Source organism: Narcine bancroftii, chromosome 2 (genome assembly GCF_036971445.1).
Source record: "Narcine bancroftii isolate sNarBan1 chromosome 2, sNarBan1.hap1, whole genome shotgun sequence".
NCBI lineage: Eukaryota > Metazoa > Chordata > Chondrichthyes > Torpediniformes > Narcinidae > Narcine > Narcine bancroftii.
This window is the reverse complement of record NC_091470.1, coordinates 165,873,756-165,898,033: the sequence shown is the minus strand read 5'-3', so window position 1 is coordinate 165,898,033 and position 24,278 is coordinate 165,873,756. Positions and strand designations below refer to the sequence as shown.

The 24,278-nt window shown below is 44.4% G+C and overlaps 1 protein-coding gene across 2 annotated transcripts in view; it reads left to right on the top strand.

Moving 5' to 3' along the window:
- Window positions 1–24,278, top strand: part of disp3 (dispatched RND transporter family member 3) — a 323,436-nt gene that overhangs the window by 92,877 nt on the left and 206,281 nt on the right. For both annotated transcript variants that reach the window (XM_069919044.1, XM_069919043.1), the window contains exon 2: window positions 16,187–17,237. In XM_069919044.1, the coding sequence (XP_069775145.1) occupies window positions 16,298–17,237 (940 nt within the window). In that variant the 5' untranslated portion in view covers window positions 16,187–16,297. The remainder of the gene's footprint in view (window positions 1–16,186; window positions 17,238–24,278) is intronic.

The window sequence follows — 24,278 nt, the reverse complement described above, 5'->3', positions numbered from 1 at the left end:
TCTAAGAATGTCTGTTCAAACATGAGACAGGGCTTTTGAATAATGGTCATGTTGATAGAGAAAAAAAAAACACTGTTTCTCTTCATAAATCAGAATTGACCTAGCATGAGACTCCAATTTAAATGTAAATATAAATTATTTGTTTAATACCTGAATAAATATTCTATGCTGGGGACTGTCAGTGAGCAGGGCTGTATCAATGAGTGATAATTTTGTCTTTCTTTATCCAAATAGATGAATCTCCTCAAAATAAACTTTTCTCGAAGGTTGAGGGAAGGTAGCCCTTGAAGTTACAAGGTCTGATGTTTCCATGTGCCCTTGAATGGCTGATGGAGAAAATTTATTGGCGTACTTCTCCAGTGAACACCACAAGCTTGTGCCATGCCTCTGTCAGTCATATTTCCACATAGAGGAAAACCATGGATCCAGTCCAGGGGTGCAGCACTAATTTTTTTAGGTGCAGGAACTCTCCAAAAAATGGTGCAAGGAGGTGCCAGAGCTGCCCTCTGCGGTACCGGAGCAGCGCTCCAGAGAGCACCTGCAGCATTGTATCCCTGATCCAGTCTGACATTCCCCAAGTCAGAAGGCTATGCATTCGAATCCCACTCCAGGGACTTAATCTAGGCTAGAGATTCCCAAAGTGAATGCTGCCCCCACTCCCCCACCCTCTGTGGCCAGTGGAAAGATCCAATGGGGCTGTGCGGAAAAAGGAGATGGTCCGAACTTTCAGTCTTGTTATTATTCAGTCTGTGGCAACGTTTAATGAAGAAGCCAGTGCAGTAATTTTCTGACCAGACTCAGGGTGGCAGTAGTGAGCAAAATAAACAAGAGCTGGTCTCGGTGGCTGCCATATTGTACTGGCGTCACTACCCCCCCCCCCCCACCGGCTCGGTGCTTCCACCACCACTATGCCCCCCCTCAGCCACCACCTCCCCTTCTCAGTGGCACCACCACCTCTCCCTCTCAGCACCGACATGACCCACCTCTCAACATCGCCACCACCTCCCGCTCAGCACCACCTCCACTCACCTCAGCATCGCCGCTAACTCCCCCACCCCACTCAGCACTGCCACAAGCCACCCACCCTCCTCACAGGACTATCTCAAGCCCCCCTCCCGCTCAGCGCCACCACTAACCACCCCCCTCCCCGCCCCCCCAAAACAGTTGTATGGGGAGGAGTGCTCAGGAGATGGCTGGGAGGCCAAGAGGCTGGGAACCACTGATCTAGGCCAACATTTACAATAGTAAATGCTAGAGAGGCAAGAGTGCTGCCTTTTGGATGAGATGTCAACCAGACCATATTTACCCTCTCAGATGAATCCAATAGATCCCGTGGAATTATTTCAATGAAGAGATTTGTCATTTCACATACGTGGTGCTTTTTGTTTATACAGTAAAACTCACGATTGCAGATGCCGGATAAGTGAATTTTACGGTTGCCTGAGACTCACTCTTACAATGTCTAATTAATAAACCTGCAATAAGAATAAACAGTTTAAAAGACCAAAGACATTGCAAAATGTAAAGAAATTGGGGGGAAAAAAAATCACTATTGTAGTCTTTAATTATGTGAGGCTCATTTTAATCAGGTAATTCCTCTAACTTCCAAAATTTAAATTTGAACCCGGTCGCTGGTGTTGTAACAGGATTGTGTTAATTGCTATGCCATCGTAATTAAACCCCCCTCCCCAACTTTATGAATAAAGCCTTACTTCGTACTAAAGACTCTTACTGGGCAGGGATAGGGAGAAACTTTGGGAGAGTCGCCCCCAGCGTCAAGTAACATCAGCCGGTCTTCATCATGGGCGCCACCATTTTATTCAAACACAACTTTATTCAAACAGCTGCTGCAGGTGGGGCATGATCCATTGGTTGAATGTGTGCTCCCATCTACACCAAGGGATTGTTTCTGAGAACATTTACCTCTGCAATTTTAAACATTTATTTAAATGTTTACATTTTCCTATTTATTTTAAATGTTGTTTATTTATTTCCTTGAATTCCTTGGGATTTTTCTGTATTTGATACAGATCATCACATCTGCTGCTGTACTGATCTTGCTGTGTGAAAAATCACGGCCACGTTCCTTTTACTACCGTGGTGTCTGCTTCTCTGACTGGAGAGTATTTTTAGTGTTGCGGGCTAGTGAAAGTCACTACATAAATGCAAGCCATTTTTCTGCCTTGAATATTTTAAATGTTTGTGATATTTGCTCATCAGAACTTTTGCTTTCTTGTGTGCTTGCTCCCGGCATGGGGAAATCTGTTTGGATTGGACTGGCGCTCCCTCTCTCCAATGTCCACTGATGACCAGAACGAAGGTGGTTAATTTAAAATCCTGAAACCGCAGGGTCTGGGCAAAAGATGGCGGTGCCTATGGTCAGTAGAGGCCACGGGGGTGGGGGGGAGGAGAGCAGCAGGCCTACACAGGGCACCAGAAGCAGGAAACCCTACCTCCCCATTGAAAAGGAGATGACCTCCAAGGTGGGTGACCACAAGGTTGGACCAGCGAGGGGCTGTGCAACTGAAGGGCACATGCAGGCAGCGAGCTGTTGGCGACTTTCAGGCGAGGATACTAAACCAGCTGTGGGCTGTTGGTGGCCTCAAGTCGAAGGACTCTCACCAGGCTGCGGCCTGCTGGAGACTGGCTTGGGTGAGCCAGGTGTCAGAACCGAGATTCAAGAGGATCCTGAGGGGATGTGGAGGGGGGGCGGTGGCAGGGGTGGGGTCCCAAAGGGCGCTGGGCACTGAAGACTTGCTTGTTGTGTCTGAGGTTTCGATCTGGGCTTGGGTTGCAGATGGTTTGGGTTGCAGCGCTGGTGGCAAATCCGCAAACACTCTGTGACTCTGGACGGACTCTCTTTTACTTTATTTCTGACTGTAAGGGGTTCCAGGCAATGCCAATGCTAATGGCAAATTGTTGTTTGCCTTGGGGCAGACTAATGGCAATTTCATATGATATTACATTTCTCTTTTATGACATGAAAATAAATAGTATCTGATCTGAAAACAATTTAATTTTCTGAAGGGAATTGATAATTCTCAGTCACAAGAATGGAGACGCTGGGGTTTGAAGCCGAGATCTCTGACATGCATTCTCCCACCGAGCTACATCCAATGTGTTGATATTTGTGGAAGTCTGTATGTTTGTGGGTGAGGTCGAGAGAAGAAAGAAATGCCTCTGGGTGGTGATAGAGAATCCAGGGACACGATTGCTGTTGGTTTCCATTTGGGAGACTGTGATGAGTACTTGTCAATCACAGCTGATCTGTCTGGAGGAGGTAGCAAGTGTAGGCTGCAGGAAGCAGCAACCTGGAAAAAAAGAAAAAAAGTTGTTTTTAATTTATTTTTCATTTTGAGATACAGCACAGTAACAGACCCTTCTGGCCCGCACCAAAATATACCCACTTAACCAGTTAACCTGCCGACCTCGTATGGCTTTAGCACGCGGGAGGAAACCGGTGCACCCAGAGGAATCCCACGCAGACACAGGGTGGGGGGTGGGGGAAATGTACACACTTCTTACAAGCACTACCAGATTCTAACCCAGGTTGCTGGCGTTGTAACTGCAAGAGGAGTGGCTGGGACGAGCGCTGAAATTGAAGTGCGCCCATGGAAGTGCGCACACACCTTTAAAGACGAGCAGCCCCGATCTTGATTTTGCCTCTTCCCAAGTGAGAGAGAGAGTTCTGCTCCTCTCTTACCCTCATTATCCCTTTGTATCTGTTGACCGTAACTCTTAATTCCCCTATTCTTCCAAAACCTGTTCACCTGTGCCTTAAAAACAATTAATAAGGCAGCTTCTGCTGCATCCTTGGGCATAGAATTCCATAGGTTCATAAACAAACTCAATCAAGGACTCATTTAAGGATTCTTGTATACTTTATTGTTCTTTTTATACCCTCTGTATTGCACAGTTTGTTTACATTGTGTACAGTTTTATATTTACCATACAGGTACACAATCCTTTATCCAGATATCTAAAATCTGGAAAGCTCCAAAAACCAGCATTTTTTTCCTGGTGCTGGTACAGCGAAGGGAGAGAGAGAGAGAGAGAGACAGCAGCGCAACTAGGTTGGGCGGGGGGTGGGTAGAGACGACAGCACAACTCAGGTGGGCGAGGGGGGAGAGGACAGCAACGTGACTTGAGCAGGCATGGGGGAGAGAGACGGTAGCGTGACTCAGACAGACAAGGGGGAGAGACGGCAGTGCCACTAGGTTTGGCGGGGAAAGAGATGGCAGCGCAACTCAGGTGGGTGAGGGGGGAGAGAGACGACAACACAACTCAGGTGGGCGGAGGGAGGAGAGAGAAAGAGATAGCAGTGCAACTCGGGCGGCCGGAGGGTGGGGGGAGAGAGAGACAGCAGCACGACTAGGTTGGGCAGGGGGAGAGACGGCAGCGCAACTCAGACAGGCGGGGGGGAGAGAGACGGCAGCGTGACTAGGTTGGGCGGGGGGAGAGTCGGCAGCGCAACGCAGTGGGGGCGAGGAGGAAGAGAGATGACAGCACAACTCAGGCGGCCAAGGGGAGGAGAGAGAGAGATACGGCAGCGCGACTTGGGCGAGGGGAGGAGAGAGACAGCAGCACGACTGGAAGGGGGTGGATACGGCAGCACAATTCAGGTGGGCTTAAATCTGGGGCAGCTAGCTTTTGTTCTGAAATCCAGAAAAATCCGAAATTTGGAACACACTGTCCCCCCCAAGGGTTCTGGATAAAGGATTGTGTACCCGTACCAATAAGTGGTAACTGCCTTGTCCACAGGGAAAAAAAACTCTCAGGGTTATATGTGATGTGTGTACTCTGACAATAAATCTAAACCTGAATCTCTGGGAGAAGCAGTTCCTCCTTATCTATGTGTTAAAGCGACTCCCCCAAATCTTGAGGCTGTGTCCCCACCTTCTAGTTTCCGTGCACATTAGCGGTGGAAATGCAAAGCCAGGCCAGAGAGCAAAGTGAGGTGGGCAGTGTTCAGAAAGAAATAGGTGAGCTACTCATTTTTAAAATCTCTTTTCCCCAAGCCCTCAACATCTGGGCAGGGTGTTGACGTGAGTTGGAACTCCAGGTGCAGAGTGAGGGGGCGTGTGGAGTGGAGGGGTCAGGAAGCTCAATGCATTCCCAGTGGTCATGCATGAGGGAAGTTGTACCTTGATGCAAGGGACATGATGTTGCTCAGTGATATCTTGCCAGCCCCCTTATAGATTTTTCACTTGTTCAAAAAGAAATTTATGCTGCAATGCACTTTGGAGCCAAAGGAAACAACTGCTGAACTGTGGGGCTTACTCCACATGCTGGGAGCACAATTAGATAATCAAGATATAATTATTCTGCAACTTTCATTCTATGACTGGAAATCTCCCTAAAGAATTGTCACAGTGTCACTGTTTACGGCTCTCCCATCATTCTCCCCTGTCTGTGCGGTACACCTACTTCCAGATACGCCATCCCCCTTTATTCCACATTAGGTCTTTAATAGTGGAGCTTGCTGCAACGGCTTTGCTGCCACTGGTGTGTGGATCCAGGGAAAGCGGAGATACGGCATTGGTCAAAGGGTTCAGCCACCTGGTCCTAATGCCAACTGCTCCGTTCAGACCGTGAGTGGTCTGTTAAAGGAGCTGATGGCACCTTTAAGAAAAAGTCTGCAACCGCGGACTCTGCGCCCAAGACGGGGGGGTTGCAGACTCTAGGGAGCAGCGGGCACCAGAAAATGGAAGCCTACCCTCTGTTGAGGAGGAGAAGCCAGGAGGGGCGACCCAACAGGACGGTGACAATGGCAGTGAACCTGCGAGGGGCTCAGCGGCAGAAGGACCCACATAGCTTGTGGGCTGTTGGAGGCGGGCTCATAGGAACCAGGTATCAAAGCCAGAAGGTGCCGAGGGCAAGAACAGCTCCCAAAGGGCCTCAAGCACTGAAGGCTTCCTGGCTGTGTCAGAGGGTTGGATCTGAAGAACTGGAATCTCTTTGGCCGCAGAGACTGCGGAAGCACTAGAGATGAATCCTCAGATAATGTGCCTCTGAAGGGACTCTCGTTTGCTTCTCTTTCTCACTGTAATCAGCCTGTAATCAGACTCTGGGGAAGCAGAGGATTCATGCAGGACACATGGGGAGACTGCCCCTCATGGAGACGACCCTACAAGATGGTGACCAGTGAGGGGGTCTGCAGCTGAAGAGCACACAGGCAGTGGGCTGTTGGTGGCTCAGGGTGAGGAACCTGCCTAGGCTGCGGGCTACTGGTGACTGCAGTCAAATGACTCCCATCAGGATGCAAACTGATGGAGAGTGGCTTGAGACTGGCTGAAGGGGTACCAGACATCGGAACCGGGATGCGAGAGGATGCCGAGGGTGCTGAAGGCTTGCTGATCGTGTCAGAAGTTAGGATCTGGAGTTTGGTTTGTCAGTGCTTCAGACTGGTCTGTGCCGCTCAAGAGGCTGCAGGAACTCTGGAGGCAAATCCACAGGCACTTAACCTCCTTCTAATTCTAAGCGCATGCATATGTAATGTGTGCGTAAGTTCAGAAAAGTTCTTTGATTCACAGTCCAATCTCATTTCTCACTCCTCCAAGTTCACTGGTATCAGGCAATTTTTATACTGTGCACAGAATTTAGCATTTATGAATTTCACCAGTCTTTGGTGCTGGAAAGGTGAATGGTTACTGCTCAGGAAGGCTCTTGTTGGTGTTCAGAGAGAGATTTGTTGCTCGTTGGACACCCACAACTGATTCCTTGTAACCAGCCACTTCAGTGTCTTGCTGAAGAAACTTTCCCCCTCAGGGTTTTCCAGATGATAACCTCTTTCTTTCAGGTCACCAGAGTTCCTTTTCTCTTTCCCTTATTTCAAGTGAAACATTATTCAGCCAGTCCTCTCCTCTTGTATGGACCATAAGGGCTTTGACCAGGCTGAACTAAGAACTCACAACCTATTTTCAAAATGGGGTTTTTCCACAAGCTTGCCAGCTTATCCTGTTCCAGTCCCAGCTACTGCTGCTGACTTGTAGAACTCAATTCTCTATCTCTCTCTCTCACTCAGAGAAAACCATATGACCATCTTAGAACAGCCAACTGCACTCAGACTGTGGCACCGGACCCAATCTTCTGAGGTCGTTCATCTGTTGCTTTCCAAAACAATAATCTATTACTCCGCAGCATGTCCAATTAACACCAACTTGTGAAGTCCTTATAAGTGTCTGGCTTGAACATTAACTGAAAAAAAACCCACACAATTTATCTCCTTTAAAACATATCTATATACATCTATATATGGTAAAAATACATAATCAACATTTCGGGCCTGAGCCCCATCAAGATATGAGAGAATGTTGGCATGTGTCCAAACAATAGAGGGGGTGGGGGTGGGGGTGATAATAGGTGGAGGATGGAGGGGACAACAATGAGGGGGAGGAGGGATGGCTGGGTTGATAAGTCTGTAAAGGTGGAGGGTGTGGCATTACAACCACTACACTGGCCGCACTCCTACCAGCGTACTGCAGGGGGCAACCACTGTACCTGCAGGTAGGCAACCTGGGAGGCTGGCCCCACCTGCCCGCTGTCAATCATCGGCCCGTATAAAGACTCGAGCCAGCCCCTCCTCCTTTGGCAGTCAGTCAGGCATGTGGAGCTAGGAAGATACAGAGACCCTCTGTGTGTGTGTGTGTGAAGGCAAAGGAGGAAAAACCCAACACCCAACCCCAACCAACCAATTTTCCCCTGCAACCGCTGCAACCGCGTCTGCCTGTCCCGCATCGGACTTGTCAGCCACAAACGAGCCTGCAGCTGACGTGGACATTTTACCCCCTCCATAAATCTTCGTCCGCGAAGCCAAGCCAAAGACAGTCTGCAAAATTTGTGTCTGAATTGTTTGCACAGCAGAAGGGAAAGAAAAGGTGAACATGTTTAGCAGAAAGCAGAGAAGCCAATGATAAAGCCATCTGGCAGGAGGGTCCCGAGACAGAAAATAAAGTGTTGTTCCTCCAATCTGCGAGTGGTCAGGGTGGGATTATGTCTGTTTTTTAATTACACAACGATAAAAGAATCTTGAATCTTTCCCATAGCCAGGTGACCAAAACTGTTCACAATAGTTTATCATCTTCTCCACCTTGTGTCCCGTTTCTTTCTTTCTTCCATGTGGGGAAACTGAATTCCAAAGTGAAAGGCACAGAAAGCAGAACACAATGAAATATCCTAGTTCACCAACAGCTTGAAAATGAAGGTCATTATGTAAGCCCATAAGAAATAATTATCATGCTTCATGTTGAGCTACTTACCAATGCTCTGAGAAACTGCATTGCTCTCTTTCTTAATCATGCATTCATTTTTGTGCGATTCTGCAAGGTGACCATCTGTATGATCTTTGCCTTCAGAGCAATGACAGAGAGCTCATTTGGGCCCCAGCAGATTTTACTGAGGGGCAACCACATGGTCTAATTAATCCCCTTCAATGATTCATCCTAAGTTCAAAAAATGTTTAGACCTTTCATGCATCTTTATTTTATCGGTACATCGCGACACTGAAGGTTGATTTTAATTGTGTTTCTGGTACCCTCACTTCAGAGAGGCTTTTAAATCACTGCTCTTGAATAGTTTAAAATTTAAATGTAGGCCCTTTCGACCCACAAGCCCGTGCCGCCCAACTGACCTAAATCTACTGGTACATTTTTTTTTGGAAGGGTGGGAGCACCCGGCAGAAACCCACGCAGACACAGGGAGAACGTAGAAACTCCTTAAAGACTGAACTGGATTCGAACCCTGGTCACTGGTGCTACACTGGTCGGGCTGCCCCTTTTGTGTGTCAGACCCCTCATTTTTTTTTCCATCAGTCTCACAGAAAGGTGTATATGAAGTGAACATGCAATGGGCTTCAACATGTTTTACATTTCCTCGCACTTCACAAGCACCTACATCGGTGGTTTATCATTCAAGGGCTTTGCTGTTCGGCATGGGCGATCGTGTGTCTCTGTGGGTCATGATCTCTGACCCTCCTCAGTTCTCCTTTAGTGAAGGCTGAGACTGTAGTCTATGTTGAGTCCATGGTTATACAAGGGAAAAATACAGAAGTGCCTTCTTCAGTTGCAGTGTCCGTACGGGACAGATCACCCTGGCCATTGATCAGCAGATTCATCTGCCCAGCGATTTTAGTTTTACAACCTCATTGGTAGGATCTGCTTGTAAAAACCATCCACCATCTGGAATCCACGGCTTCACAAGACCCCGATTGGGAGGCTAAACAGGTCCCCTTGCCCAAAGGTGACCTGTAGGCTATCAGACGGAAAGAGCGCCTTACACCTCCTTTTACTGAACAGTGGCCCAGTGCCGATACTGGTTTATAAAAGGGTGATTCTGTCATGAAATAAAGTGAGACACGAATGTATGCAGATGCTGTGATTGCAGTAAAAACACAGAGGACAAATGCTAGAGGAATTCAGCAGGTCTCACTGTGTCGACAGCAGGTTGAGATATGTAACCAAGGTTTTGGGCCTGAGGCCTTCAAGCTATAAGTAAAGGGCAGGCAGCTGCCTGAATTAAAAGGCTGGGAGAAGGAAAAAAAAGAGCATTGGGAGGAGTATAGGCCAACAATTGGAAATGGATAGGAGGAGAGGAGAGAGAAAAGATGAGAGGGTTGACTCTGTGAATGCTGAACTGGGGGAAAAGAGACAGAGGGGGAAGGATAGAGTGTGAGAGAGAGAGAGAGAGAGAGAGTCAAGTGCTAGAGGAAAGGCAACATAGAGATAGATGGGGGGAGGAAGGCTGATGGAAGCTGGAGAAGTTGATGTTAAATTATGATTGGGTTCTTAGGGCGAATGTTGGGGCATCATATAACCATATACAGCACAGAACAGGCCAATTTGGCCCTACTAGTCCATGCTGGAACAATCATGATACAGTGAATCAAGGCACTGGTGAGACTACAGCTGGACGACTGTGTGCCTTTCTGGTCACCCAGCTATAGGAAGGATGTCAAAAGAGTGCGCGGAAGGTATTCGCCAGATGTTACTGCGAAAGAGGGCTTGAGATCTGGGGAGAGCCTTAAGCATAGGGGCTGAGGGGTGACCTTACAGAGGTATATAAAATCATGGAGGGTATAATAAAGTGAATGCTCACCGCCTTTTTTCTCCCACCACCCCCCCCCCCCCACCCCATGGTAGAGGATTCTATAAAACAAAAAGGTGAGAGGAGAGAGATTTAAGAGCAGCTTTTTCACTCAGAGAATAGTCCTTTTCTGAAACTATCTGATAGAGGAAGGTCTGGAACAGGTATAATTATAACATTCAGAAGTTATTTGGATACATATAGGGAGAGGAAGGGTCGAGGAGGATGTGGGCCATCCAGACAGATGAGACTCTAGGCAGTACGTGGGATAAATACGATTCCGTTACCTGGGTCAGAATCAGAATTTATTGTTATGAACAAGTCATGTTTTGCTGCAGCGTCAAGTACAAACATTCATTTTTTTACCCATCTCACAACATTAGTATAAAAAATAAATAATATAGTGCACGAAAATTAAGACAGAGTCTTGGTTCACTGATCATTCAGGAATCTGATGGCAGCGGGGAAGAAGCTGCCCTTGTGCCGCTGAGTGCTCGTTTAGGCTCCTTCCCAATGGTAGCAGAATGAAGAGGGCATGGATTGGGTGGTGGGGGGGGTGGGTCTTTGAGGTTAGAGGCTGCTATTTTAAGACACCACCTCATGTAGATGTCCTCGATGGAGTGAAGTCTGGTGCTTGTGGTGTCGCAGACCGAGTAAACAACCCTCTGGAGTTTGTTCTTCTCCTGAGAGTTGGCGTCTCAAATCCAGGCAGTGATGCAACCAACCAGAATACCAGTAAAACTCGAATTTGTATTTAAATTGGAACAAGTATATATGGTCCTTATTTATCCTTATTTATCGTAGTATTTATTACCTCAGTTAAGAAGCACTTTCAAATGCATTACAACAACATAATAATACAGTACATAATTGGATGATGTAGGAGAAGATGATGGAGACCTGGCACTTGGATCAGATTTATGCTTTGGCGGTACGGTTACTCTGTTATTATGTGCGCACACTACAGTACAGTAGTTTCAGGTTTGAAACAAACTGTTGGTTCAAGAGCCTGAACCCTTCCTTAGGGTTGCCTAAAATCGGGCAGTAGCATCAATATCAACCTCCAATTTCCATTAAACCCTTCCCCTCCCATCTCCCTTGTCCCTCTGGTTCCTATTGTCCTGCTCTCTACCACCTTCCCTTCCTTCTCCTATCAGCTATCCTCCTTAGCACCTGCTCCTCTTCTACCCTCCCACATTTACCTGTTTGTCTGCATTCCTCCCCCCTGCCCCCCCCCCCACCACCACCACTCTCCCCCACCCTTTTGTTCAGCACTCTCGAAGAAGGGCTCAGGCTCTTATACATCCTACGGATGCTTTGTGACCTGCTTAGTTTCTCCAGCACTTTTGGCACCGTGCCAGTCCACAACTTGGTAAGTTTGTCAGTTTAAATGAGTTGGGTTAGAAGGCCTGTTTCATGTTGAATAATTCAATTGATATCACCTGCAACACATATTAATTTCTCTGGTATCAGCAAGTGGGTTTTCCCATCTTCCTTTGAATGAAGAAGAGCTGCAAACAAGTAACAAAAATGGACTTTATCTGTCAAGTTTATTGTCATCTGATTGCACAAGTAGAACCCGACAAAACAGCGTTTTCCAGTTCTCATTGCAAAACACACAGCCAGACATAAAAACATATGCAGAAAAACAATGCAAATACAGGGCAAATAAGTAAATAAATATTGTTTTGTGAGTACGAGAGTCTCAGATGGTTCCTTTGGTCATTCGACTTTCTCACTGCCCACTGCTCAGTGGTTCAAACAGTTAGCAACTTCATCCAACTATTGCTTGCCATTGGTTACTAGCTCGGGGCATCTCTCAATCCCAACAGGTGCAGTGTTACCAGCAGTTTGAACAGCCCATGAGCAGAAGAAGCAGGAGATTTTTTTTTTAAATGATTTTTAAGCACATCTTAGATTTGAAACCCTTCTCTGCATGCAAAACAAATACAGTAAAAGCCCAAAAATTCTGATGCCAGAAATGCGGGCCACCCATTAATCGGGACTCTCAAACTTTGTAAATTTTGCAGGGTTTTGTGCGTCCATGCATGCGTAAGCATCTCAGATGTACAACGGCAACAAGTGTCAATTCCTAATACAGGTAATCTGTATTAACATTTGTTCTGCAACCCCTGCTCTTTGTGACTTTTATAAATGACCTGGATGAAGATCTGCAAGGACAGGACAGTGAGTTTCCAGATGACACGAAGGTTGGAGGGGTTGTGGATGGAGCTGAAGTTTGTCGAAGTTTACAAGAGGATATAGACGGGATGCAGAGTTGGGAAGAGAAGTGGCAGATGGAGTTCAATCTGGATAATTGTGCGGTGATGTGAAACCAGAAGGCTGAGTACAGGGTTAATGGTTGGTTACTTAAGAGTGTGGATGAACAGAGGGACCAAATGCAGACATCCCTTAAACATCCCTTAAAATTGCCACACAGATTGATAGTATGTTAAGAAGGCCTATGGGATGCTGGGCTTTATTAATGGGGGAGGGGGGTTGAGTTCAAGAGTTGAGAGGTCATGTTGCAACTCTAGAAATCTCTGGAGAGACCACACTTAGAGAATTGTGTTCAGTTCTGCTCCACACCCAATTTACCAGGATTGAAAAATAAGTCTTGTGAGGCAAGGTTAGCAGAGCTGGGACTTTTCTCTGGAGCATAGAAGGATGAGAGGAGACTTAATAGAGAGGCAGAGATAAGGTGGACAGCCAGTGCCTGTTTCCAATGGCAGGAATAGCAAACACCGGAGGACATATGTACAAAATGAAGGGAGGGAAGTTTGAGGGAGTCATCAGGGGTAAGTTTTTTTTTATGCAAAGAGTTGTGGACGCCTGGAATGTCTTGCCAGGGGTGGTGGTGGAAACATTAGGGGCATTTAAGAGAATCTTGGAAAGGCACATTGATGGAAGAAAAATTAGAAGAGTTTTATGGGATGGGAGGGTTTAGTACCTTTTTTAAGGAATATAAGGGGCAGCACAACATCGAGGGCCGAAGGGCCTGCACTGAGCTGTAGCGTTCATATCATAAAGAAATTCATTCATATGCTGTATTTTTTTACAATATTCATTTTTAAACAAAAATTCAAGCATTACATACTTTTTTGTAGTGAAACTTTTTAATGTTTACATTTTTGTCAAGTGTCAAGTTCTTTAAAACTGCTCGTTTTGATAAATGAACCATGCTGTATTTGCTAATGAATAAACGATCAAAATTTACCAGTTTATCTCTTCTTAAATTAGATTTATAATTGTACTGCTCAAGAATCTGGAAAATCTGAAAATTTGGACTGACCCAACCCCTGAGCAGGGCGGATTTTGGGTCTTTTACTGCACTGGAAGCTGCAATATAAACTAAACTTTTTTTTAGAACCACAGAATTTTGATACGATTATCTTCATTAATGGCAATGGATTTTTTTTTGGGGGGGGAGTCATTAAAACAGGGGCTGCCTTTCAACACACCCACTGAAGATTCATTTTTTAAATCCCTTTCAACAAGTGGTGATCACACTTTCAATTTTTCATTCATAAGTAGCTGGTTCAGCTCACCCATTAAGAAAGAAGAGAATGCTCAGAACACGAAAGTGTGCAGATGCTCTGATTGTAGCAGAAATACTGGAGGAACTCAGCAGGTCTCGCAGCGTCCATAGCAAGAAATGTTGGCAATACATCTTTACCGCTTCTGGATGCCGCGAGACCTAAATGTTACCAATAGCCCGTGGATTTCTGGAGCACGACAGTTTTATCACCTCTATTACAACCCAACATTAACAGGCAAGAAGATGCATTACACCTTTATGGCTTTCACCTCTTTAAAACCATTATGATGAACTTGTTTCCATCTTCGAAACGTTTGAACTTCTCACAACAATATTTGGGCCAAACTTACTATTGTAATCCAGCACGTTATTTACATTGCAAATCAGCTGCGATTTGTGGAATATTATTCACTTCAACAGATCTGAACTCCATGGGGATAGCACGTTTGCTCGACATTAATGACTTCATCTGGTGATAGTGAATGATGGCAGATGTAATTTTTGATATATTATTCCTCAAAAGATCATATGAACAATGGGATCAGACGCAGGGATAAGGTTGCAATCTGCGAATAATAATTCGATTTAAATGTAACTTCTTCTCTCATTAAAAAAAAGAAGAGGCAATACAAGAAAAATACTGCTTTATTTTAAAAGCATTATTTTTCAATCAAAGTTCTGACAATAGACAGCAGGAATTGAAATTTTGTTTTGGAGCCAAGAATGCACTTTACAGTATAACACTCTGCAATTAAGTCAGTGCAATGTTGAGCAAGTTTCTGAAAGTGCTCATTGCGAAATGGCTGATGAAATAAACTGCATTTCATTCATTGATTAAATCACTCAGTCCAGTCTGAACCCATTCAATCCACCATTCAATCTCAATGCAATAGCTGGAGATTGGAAAGCACACCAAAGCTTAGGATCACTGAAAAATAACCACCCTGGGGCCGGCCTACAGTTCGAGAAGCGAGGCTGGTGCTGGTTTTGCAACCCTCACAGGGCTTTGGGAATATTTGATGCTCAGAGAAGGAATGTGGAAAAAAAAACCCCAGGAATGCGATGGGCTCCCTGTTCTTGAGGTGAAGTCATGCCATGAGGAGAAAGGCCTTTAAAACCATGAAAAGTTTTGATCAAGGAGAATTTTTCCACTGATGTGCCAATTTAGAATCACCAGTATGAAACAGGCACCAAGATATTCAATGAGGAATTCAGAGCAAAAATGAATGAAAGTGTGGAAGTTGGTATATCATAAAGATTGTTTTAAGGAAGTAGTGTAAGTGCATTTAGGATGAAGCATATTAGAGCAAGAACTGTGTATAATGATGCTGATGTTCCCATCTAGAGCACTTAGTCCAGACCTGGTAGCCACAAAATAGGAAAGATGTGATTGCATTGAACTGAGTACAAGGCCATTAATGAATCGGAACTTTGTAATTGTGAGGAAGCATTGGATGATCAGGTCTCATTTAGTTCAAAACAGAGGTTGCTGAGATGAGACATACTTGAGATATAGAACATTACAGAGGTCTTGATATAAAGATAAATATAAGGACCAATTTCCCTTGCCAGGTAGATCAATAACCAAGGGACATTGACGTAATGCAATTTGTTCAAGTATTAGAGGACGGAAGAGAATAATTTAATGTATCCAGAATGTGTTATGGGTTTGGAACTCAACTGCCTGAATGAAATAGTCTGTGGATGTGAGCATGCAGATCCTTGACTGTGGGGTTACACTCTAGTTTTAAATTGTATTTAATTTAGAGATACAGCACAGCAGCAGGCCCTTCAGGTCCACAGCCCATGCTGCCCAGAGATGCTAAGGTGACCAATAAACCAACTAATTCCGTACATCTTTGGAATGTGGGAAGAAACCGGAGCACCCGGCGGAAACCCACATAGGCACAGGGAGACAGTGGAGGATTCAAACTCGGATCGCTGCCACTGTGCAATGCGCTGCAGTGCGAACAAAGAAGCTCAAACTACAAAGGCTGAACTACAAGCTTTAATTAGCTTAAAACTTGCACAAGATTCAGTGTCCCCTCTGGCTCCATGTGCTCTACTGCCTACACAAGGGCTGGCGGGAGGCCTTTATACGGGGCCGGTGATTGGCAGGGAATAGGTGGAGCCAGCTTCCCAGGTCACCTCCCTGCAGGTACAGTGGGTCACCCCCTGCAGTAGGCAGGTAGGAATGCAGCCAGGTGCAGGCAGACACAGACAGTCCAATGGTTGTATCACCACACATTGTTATAGTGCAGCACTAACTACTAGGTTTATAGTGCTGCACTTAAAATGTGAGGTTAAACCTACCTTCTTCAACCCACAGCACCCTGAATAGGTCGTTCCTGTGTTTGATGATATAACACACTGAATTCACCTCTCGTTCATTGCATGGCAGTTCGAGTGCAAAATCGCCACAGAAATTATGATGTCATTTCCCAGCTCTTGATTGGCTCATGCCACAAGGTAAACTGATTGAGGCTGAATGCTCCACCAGATCTCTTCAAATACTGATGGTGTCCCTTCACTTACAAGACACAAAATTCATTGTGTTTTCTGTTGCAGATGATCTAAATAGGATGTTCGCCCGGAAGGAAGTCTAAAGACAAGGAAAGTCCAGGATCCGACTCCATCCTCCCTTCTCTTTCTCCTCCCTTCTTAGTCCTTGCGGCAGACATGGAAAGTGATGATGATCCTTTGGTGCAACACCTGTGGCCAGAAGACGAAGAGTATGATGTTTCAGTGAGCTCCAACAGAGGCCAAAAGCTCTGCAGGAAATGCCACTGTAGCTTTAAAAGATTAGTCCACGATTTGAAAGTGAAAGGCTTTTGGGGAATAGTTGGGTGGATATTTACTAACCCGTATTGTACTGCCTTAATATTAATCATAGGTTGTACAATTCCCACCATTCTGACGATAGTCATGTTTATGCATGGTTCCAATCTCGACATCGATATCTCCTACAATGCCTTTGAGATTCGTAACCACGTGTCTTCACAGCACTTTGATGCATTGACCCTTGCTTTAAAATCCCAGTTTGGGTCCTGGGGGAGGAACCGGCGTGATTTGGCTGAGTACACGTCCGCAACCCTGGAGAAGCTCATCGTTGAGGAGTTACAAAAAATGCACAGCAATAATTCGGAAGTTGTCACCCAAGGTAAGCCACTTCAAAAGTCAAGTGACACCCAATGGCCAGATGATAACCATCTGCTGCAAAGAGACTTGCTCACCCACCCAACTGCAAATGGGAGCTACAGAGCACGACGAACAAGGGCTGTGCCACATAAGGACTATCCAAGCACTTACATTAACGGAGACACACAGACACATGCTTTATGGAGGATGGAGCTTGTATTTTTGGCAAGAGGTGATGACGAAAGGAACATCTTCACCAAAGAGCGTTTGTTGACAATTCATGACATTGAGAGAAAAGTCATGGATCATCCCAGATTTCGGGAATTTTGTTGGAAACCTCATGAAGTTCTCAAAGATATGCCACTTGGTTCATATTCCTATTGCTCGCCTCCAAGTTCCCTCATGACCTATTTTTTCCCAACCGCGCAAGGTGGGAGGATTTATTACGATGGAATGGGACAGAAGCTGGCAGATATTCATGGTAAGCTGTCACCTTATTTTCATTTGCTGATGAGAACACGTGGTAGGAACTAAGAGCTGGCTTGAACAATCACTTCAGCCCATGTTCTTTTTTTAATGCTTCTCGTTATTTCTGAATCCAGTTGCAGACAGACAAGCATTCATTGTTCTCTCCTGATATTTACTTTTGGCACATTAGTCTTCATCATTCAGAGTTCGACAATTGTACAGAGGATATGGAGAGTCTGAAAAAAAGATATGGATAGGTTAAGTGTGTGGGCAAGGGGTCTGGCATGTGGAGTACAATGTTTTTTTTGTATTTTATTTATGCTTTAAGAAAATACAGAATATAGGTGTTACAAACCATGGGTAACAAGCAGCAATGAACCAGACAGTGTTTAATTTTAAAACACTAATTTTATTTCTAACTCTTAAACTTTTGTCTTAACTTTTAAACCATCCTTAACACTAAATCTATCCCCAACAATGCGCAGGTGTAATTGTGTGGGTGTGTGTGTGTGTGTGAGAGAGAGAGAGAGAGAGAGAGAGAGAGAGAGAGAGAGAGAGAGAGAGATATTCCCCTATAAACCATTACAGTCTAGGCCAACATCTAGAAAATTACTTCCAAGTCCAGTCTTTTTATTTCAGTGTTGAAACGTAGGCCTTTGAAATTTGATGCCCAGAATTAATGTTGAACCGTTGGGAAGACTGGAGTTGTGGCTGCTACAGATTCACAAATTCTCCTTGTGTTGCCTTTAAAGAAATGTCCATCCACACAAGCTGTGGTCATAACACTTCTGGCCCTTTTGTAGGTGAGACTCAAACTGGGTGGCCTCCACAAAGTTTCAAAGACCCTGCCACCAGTCTCTCCAAGTAACTTCACTGCTGGTCACACTTGAAATGGTCTCTCCAAGTGACCTCCAGTGTTAGTCACAATCAAGCACTTGACTTCTCAATCCATGGAACAGGCTCAGTCATTCATAGAGCAGGCTTTAATCTGAATGCCACAGAAGGCTGGCCACAAGACCTGCTTCAAAACCTATTTTCTCTGCAACCGTCAGAATGGTTCTCCCTTGCAAAATCACAATGTCTTTGCAAATGTATTGAATTATGGAACAGACTGTGACAAGCCTTTCCTCAGTTCTTCCAATGAATCAAATTATCGCTGGCCTGTGACTTGTGTTGTGCTTATGTGAAATGTTAACTGTGACCATTCAGTCCCTCTATCTGTTACATTTTACTAAAACAGGATCTCATGATAATAGGACTCAATTAATATACTAACAATAATACATTGAATATAAAATCTTAGGAGAACCTTCATAAGGTCTGAAAGAAATGGAAAGGAAAGTCCCTCTTCTCCCAGCGTTCCCTCCCCAGATCCAAAAGAAAATGGGACAGATGGAGGGAGATAAAAAGAAAGAAAATAGAAAAGAAAAAGCAGCAGGAGGAAGGTTCAACATCTCAGTCACATCATTTTAAAACTATTAAATTTCTAATGAGGAGTATACAAATTAATAAATATCAAAAAAATTATACAATTTGGGCACTTAAGTAATCTAAATAAGGTTGCCAAATTTTGACCAACATACTTTTATAAGTATAAGTATAAGTAATCTTGTCAAGGGGAATACAACTTTACACTTCCATGATCCAACGATCAATGAGAAGTAGGGAATCTGATTTCTATGTTACCACTCTACATTTCCTGGCTATTGACCAAATAATTTTAGATTTACTTTTGGAGAAGATAACTTTTATAGCTGCCAAATTCCCCACAGGTGGATGGGACACTTTTGGTCAGTGTGGACAGGTTGAGTGGAATTGCCTGTTTCTGCACTGACGGATTACAGGACTCTTATATTGGTCATAAAGCAACGCAGCAATTGATCAGTGATATCTAAAAACAAAGTGCAGAATTCACTCGGTCAAGCAGCGCTGGGGGGGGGGGGGGGGGCAGGAATTGTTGACATTCTGGATCAACACCCTGCATCAGGAATTCTTGATAACATGTCCAGTCAGCCCCTGAAGGGGGCAATCCTAAGGAAAGCCATTTGCCTTGGAGAAATAAAAATCAATGGTAATCATTGCGTTACAAGATTTTTTTTAACAAAATGGGAATTGTTGAGGGGTATAAGTGGAAAAATGAAAATAAATCTGTGAATAAATCTAAAACCACAAGGTGCACAACAAAAAAAAAAGCTGAAGTTCTAAAAAGTAATACTGATTCAGGAGAATTCAAACAAATTACTCACGCAGGAGCCTACCAGTCTCGGCCTGGTCGCTTCAACTCTGCAGAGATGGTGGAAATTAGGTTCCCTTCCAAATTTCAGATATATAACTTGCAGAGGGGGCATCAAACATAAAATACTGCCACTTAGACCAAGCCAAACTTGGGATGGAATGCATTTAAAATGGCATTTCCCAATATACTTTACCAAAACCCCTACACTGAGCATTCCTTATTTCTGAACAAGGCGCTGGCCAACGGCTCTTCCTTTCCATCCGTTAGCAATTCACATCGGCAGAACTCTGGAGCTAATTTCCACATGACATCAATGCGACCCAAGTAGCAACAGCGTATAGAGAGTACAGGAAGGTTTGAAAAAGAAACATTAATAATCTTACTTAACAAAGTATGAAAGAAAATATATTTTTGCTGAACTATTTTAAACTGCTGACTTCACCTCAGCTCATGTTTGGCCCAGTTCTAGATAAAACGTTCCAGGAGGAATGGAAAAGGTATACAGGCGTGGGACTGAGGGAGGAGAATCTCGTGTGTAAAATCTGAAGGAGATGAGCAATCATCATTGAGAGAATGTTGAAAATCACAAAGCTTTCGAGGAGTAGGTACAGAGTGAGAGCACTTGAAGTAGAGGACACAGCTTCAAGGTGACTAGGAAGGCAACTCGATACAGTCAGGGGACCATTTTCCTCGTATGTGCTTTGAAAGGTTCTTTGATTAAGAATGTACAATTTATTCAGGTGATGTGAAATGATTCAGCATCTGTTTAAAAAATTGAAAAGAATTGAAAGATTTTTGGAACAAGGGGGTGGGACAAAATGGATTGCTTTGTCAAAAAGCCAATGAAACTTCAGTGCTGTATTAAAAAAAATTACTAAACTGCAATAAACTTTCATCCTACATTTAGAGCTTTGTCCAAAATGAAATCAAACATTTTTTTTTTCTTGAACGATGGACCCCAATATACAAGCTCTTTAATTTGAATCTCAATTCATTCAATAGAAAGAAGATTGCCTTTAGTTTTGGATGTTGATGTATGGAATGTTGTTACGGCAAACGCTTTGATCTGAAGCAACAGTGTGGAACAAATCCATCAGTTTCTTTCTGTATTTCAACTTCCTTGACAAGTGCTGTTCTTTTGAATTTAAGCAGTCAAAGAGCCATTGGGAAAAGCCAATTTGTTCCAAATATCATGCATTTGTACCAATTTTTCAGTTGTATTTGAGTTTGAACTTTGGTTCCCTTGTAGGGGGAAAGAAAATTAGATACATGTGTGTTGGGGATTGAAAATTTTAGGATTTCTGTAATTTAAGATCTGGTCAGCTTTATGGTATGTCAGCATACATTTCATGGTCTGGCATCATAGATAGCCAAATGCCACAAAAAATATTTAAATGCAATCCCCAGGCTCCTGCAGCAGAATTTTAATTTTCTCAGATCAGATACAATTTATTGTCATGTAATAAAACAGAAGTGTTATGATCGAACAAAGTTGCCTTTAGTCTGCCATAAGGCGGATAAAAATTCACCATGAACATTGCCCGACATTCAGAAAGAGAAGCAAAAGCAAGTACCCCCAGACTCTCTGATCGTCCCAGCGCTTCCGCAGCCTCTACGGCTGCGCAAGACTCCATTCAATTCAAACCAGCAGCAACCCAAGCCCAGATCCAAACAATTATAAAATTGTGTCAGTTTCATTCGTGCGAGAGAGAGAGGAGAGAAAAAAGGAAAGCACATTTATACACAATGAAAGTTAAAAGAGCTGTGAGATGCATTTTGTGGCAAAACGCATTTTCGTGGGTCTGAAAACAGCTTCAGAGCAAGGGTCCCAAATGCATGATTTAGATGGCAACAATGACGAGCTGTGCACAGAGCGTCTGAGGTGGAGTGGCTGGTGCAATAGTGAAGGAAGGCAGGATAAAATTGTGCAGTCATCATTTTATAGCACTGAAGCAACCTTTCATCCCAGTTTGTCCACGCCAACCGAGTAGACTCACCAAGCTATTACCATTTGCCTGCGTTTAACACTGTACTAACACTGAACAAACTTCACTTGAATGAATACATAAACCTTAAAGCATTTTACTTTATTTTCAGTCACATTCTTTGAAAACATTTAACCGTCGCTAAATATGCAGGTTCCTCCTCCTCCATGGAGCTGCCTGAAAGATGAACAATAGTATTACAGATAATTAAGCACACCCCCCCCCCCCCCCCAAGTTTACAGATAAAGCTTCTGAGTTTCTCCAGTATTGTGTTTTTACTCCAACCATCGTGGCTGCGGACTTTTGTGTTTTACATTTTGAAGCATTGTGTTCCACTTTGGTCACTGTGCTCTAGGATAGATGTCATCAAATTACAGAGAAGATTGACAAGGATGTTGCGAGCAGTTGGGTGCCTGAACTATAGGGAGAGGTTGAGTAGGCTGTGCTTTACATCTTGGACTGCAGGAAGATGAGGGGTGATCTCATTGAGGTGCACAAAATCATGAGAGGAGTAGATTGGGTGAATGCGGAGAGTCTTTTGCTCAGAGTAGGGGAATCAGTAACCAGAGGACATAGGTTTAAGGTGAGGGGAGGGGGGAGAGATTTCACAGGAAACCAAGGGGTAACTTTTTTTGGGGGTGTAGGGAATGCTGGAGGAGGTGGTTGACGCAGATACGATGACAAGCGTGAAGAAGAAAAATTGGATAGATGAGTATGAGCCAAATGCAGACAGGTGGGACTAGTGTTGGTGGGACACTTTGGTCAGTGTGGGCAGGATGGGCCAATGGGTCTCTTTCAATGCTGTACAATTCAATAACTTTATAGCAGGATCCATTCTGATGGTGATCTGCTCTGAACCAAGCTTGTTCTTTATAGAGTGTGCACATTTCCGCCATTAAAAGTGTGCAACAATTCTGATAGAATATTCTTGGCACCTTCACTCTCCACAAATGCTACCTGACCTGGTGTCAAATGCCGCGTGCTTCGATTTTATTTCATAGAAGTATTTGTAGATAATGTGCACTTAATGGGTCATTGAATCTGCCATTATTCTAAGCCTGCTTACGTGATGGGAATATCACAGTGGTCTATTTAACGTGCTTCTCTGGAGCAGTGTGGCAGAAGAAAATTTGACAGCAGTTTTATGGCTCAGTTCTTCTTTTGCCATATTGCACATAATCAGCCCCAATGTTTCTTTGATGAGCTACTTAGCAGGAATATTCACTCTGTGTGTGAATGCAGCTAAATTAGCAGGGTGCTACGTTGATGAAGTGGCCGTTAACTGCTTTGGGGATGTTAGAAGCTCACTTTTTTTTGTGTAAGCAAGTTGCGATTGGCTGATATTTGAGAATTATTCTTAATGAAACAGTCAGTGATTGGGATTTCTTCATAAATGGCCTTTTCATATGCACGGCACCAGGTTTTCAAGTTTCCAGATTTCAAGATTATTTTATTGTCATGTAATAAAACAGAAAATGTTTCCTTTAGTCTGCCATAAGTGGTTTTCTTTCCACTCTCATAGCACCTTAGGTAATCCCCTATGAACCACAGAGCATCTATGGCATCTTCAGGCAGTAGGTGAGTGGGGAAAAAGATAGTTGACAACCACTTGGCTACCATAAGGCCAAGATTCACCAAGCACCCTATACAAACAGAGAAGGAGAAGTAAAAGAGAGAGCCCCTCCCCGAGTCATTGAGAGTCCGTGAATTTGCTTCCAGCGCTCCCGCAGCTACCGCAGCCACACGGCCTTCAGTCCAAACCATCAGCAACCCCAAGCTCTAGGCGCACGCCTCTGACACGACCATGCCTTTACTTGCATTAATGCAAAGGAGCTAAGTTGTGGCCAGTGCGAGATTGGGAATGTGGCCATTCACGTTCTGTATTGTGAAAGACATAGCTATCAGCTAGAATTCCCAACAGCTACAGAAATGTTAAGCATTGTCCGGGAACACACAGGAGATTGCAGATACTGGAATCTGAAGCTAAAAGCAATCTCCTGGAAGCAGCTTTGGAGGGAGATAATATTTGAGATTTTTTTTTTAATTCAAGCATTCAGCACGGTAACAGGGCTTTTTGGCCCACAACCCCAATTGACCTGCACCCCCCTGGTACGTTTTGAAGGGTAGGAAGAAACCGGTGCCACCGAAGAAAACCCACACAGACATGGGGAGAGCGTTCAAACCCCATGCAGACAGTGTGGGTTTCCGATCATTGGTGCTGTAACAGCATTGTTGCACTAACCACTACATCAACAGTCCAACCATGCTGAGTAGATTGGGTCAATGCACTCGGGAGCCTTTTGCCCAGAATAGGAGAATTGGTAACCAGAGGTCATAGGTTTAAGGTTTTGGTGGTGGTTGGGGGGTAGGGGGAGGGGGTTGGAGATTAATCAGGAACTAGGGGTAACATTTTGTTTACGCAGAGGGTGGTGGGTATATGGAACGGGCTGCCGGAGAAGGTCCTAGAGGCAGGTACGATTGCAATGGCCTAGAATGGGCTGCCGGAGCAGGTCCTAGAGGCAGGTATGATTGCAAAGTTGAAGAACAATTTGGATAGGATAGGATTAGAGGGATCTGGGCCAAACACATTGGACTAGTGTGGTTGGGACATTTTGGCTAACGTGCGCAAACTGGGCCAAAAATTCCTCTTCGACTGTTACAAGAATTGCTAATGTTTTGGCTAGAAACATTGCTCCCTCTATTTTCTCCCACTGAAGTCGCTTCCTCAAGCAGCCTGTGCTTAGTGGTTTGCTCGACGCTGTTGCAGTGCCAGCGATGCAGGTTTGAATCCAGTGCTATGTGTAAAGAGCTTGGACATTCTCTCCATGTCCTC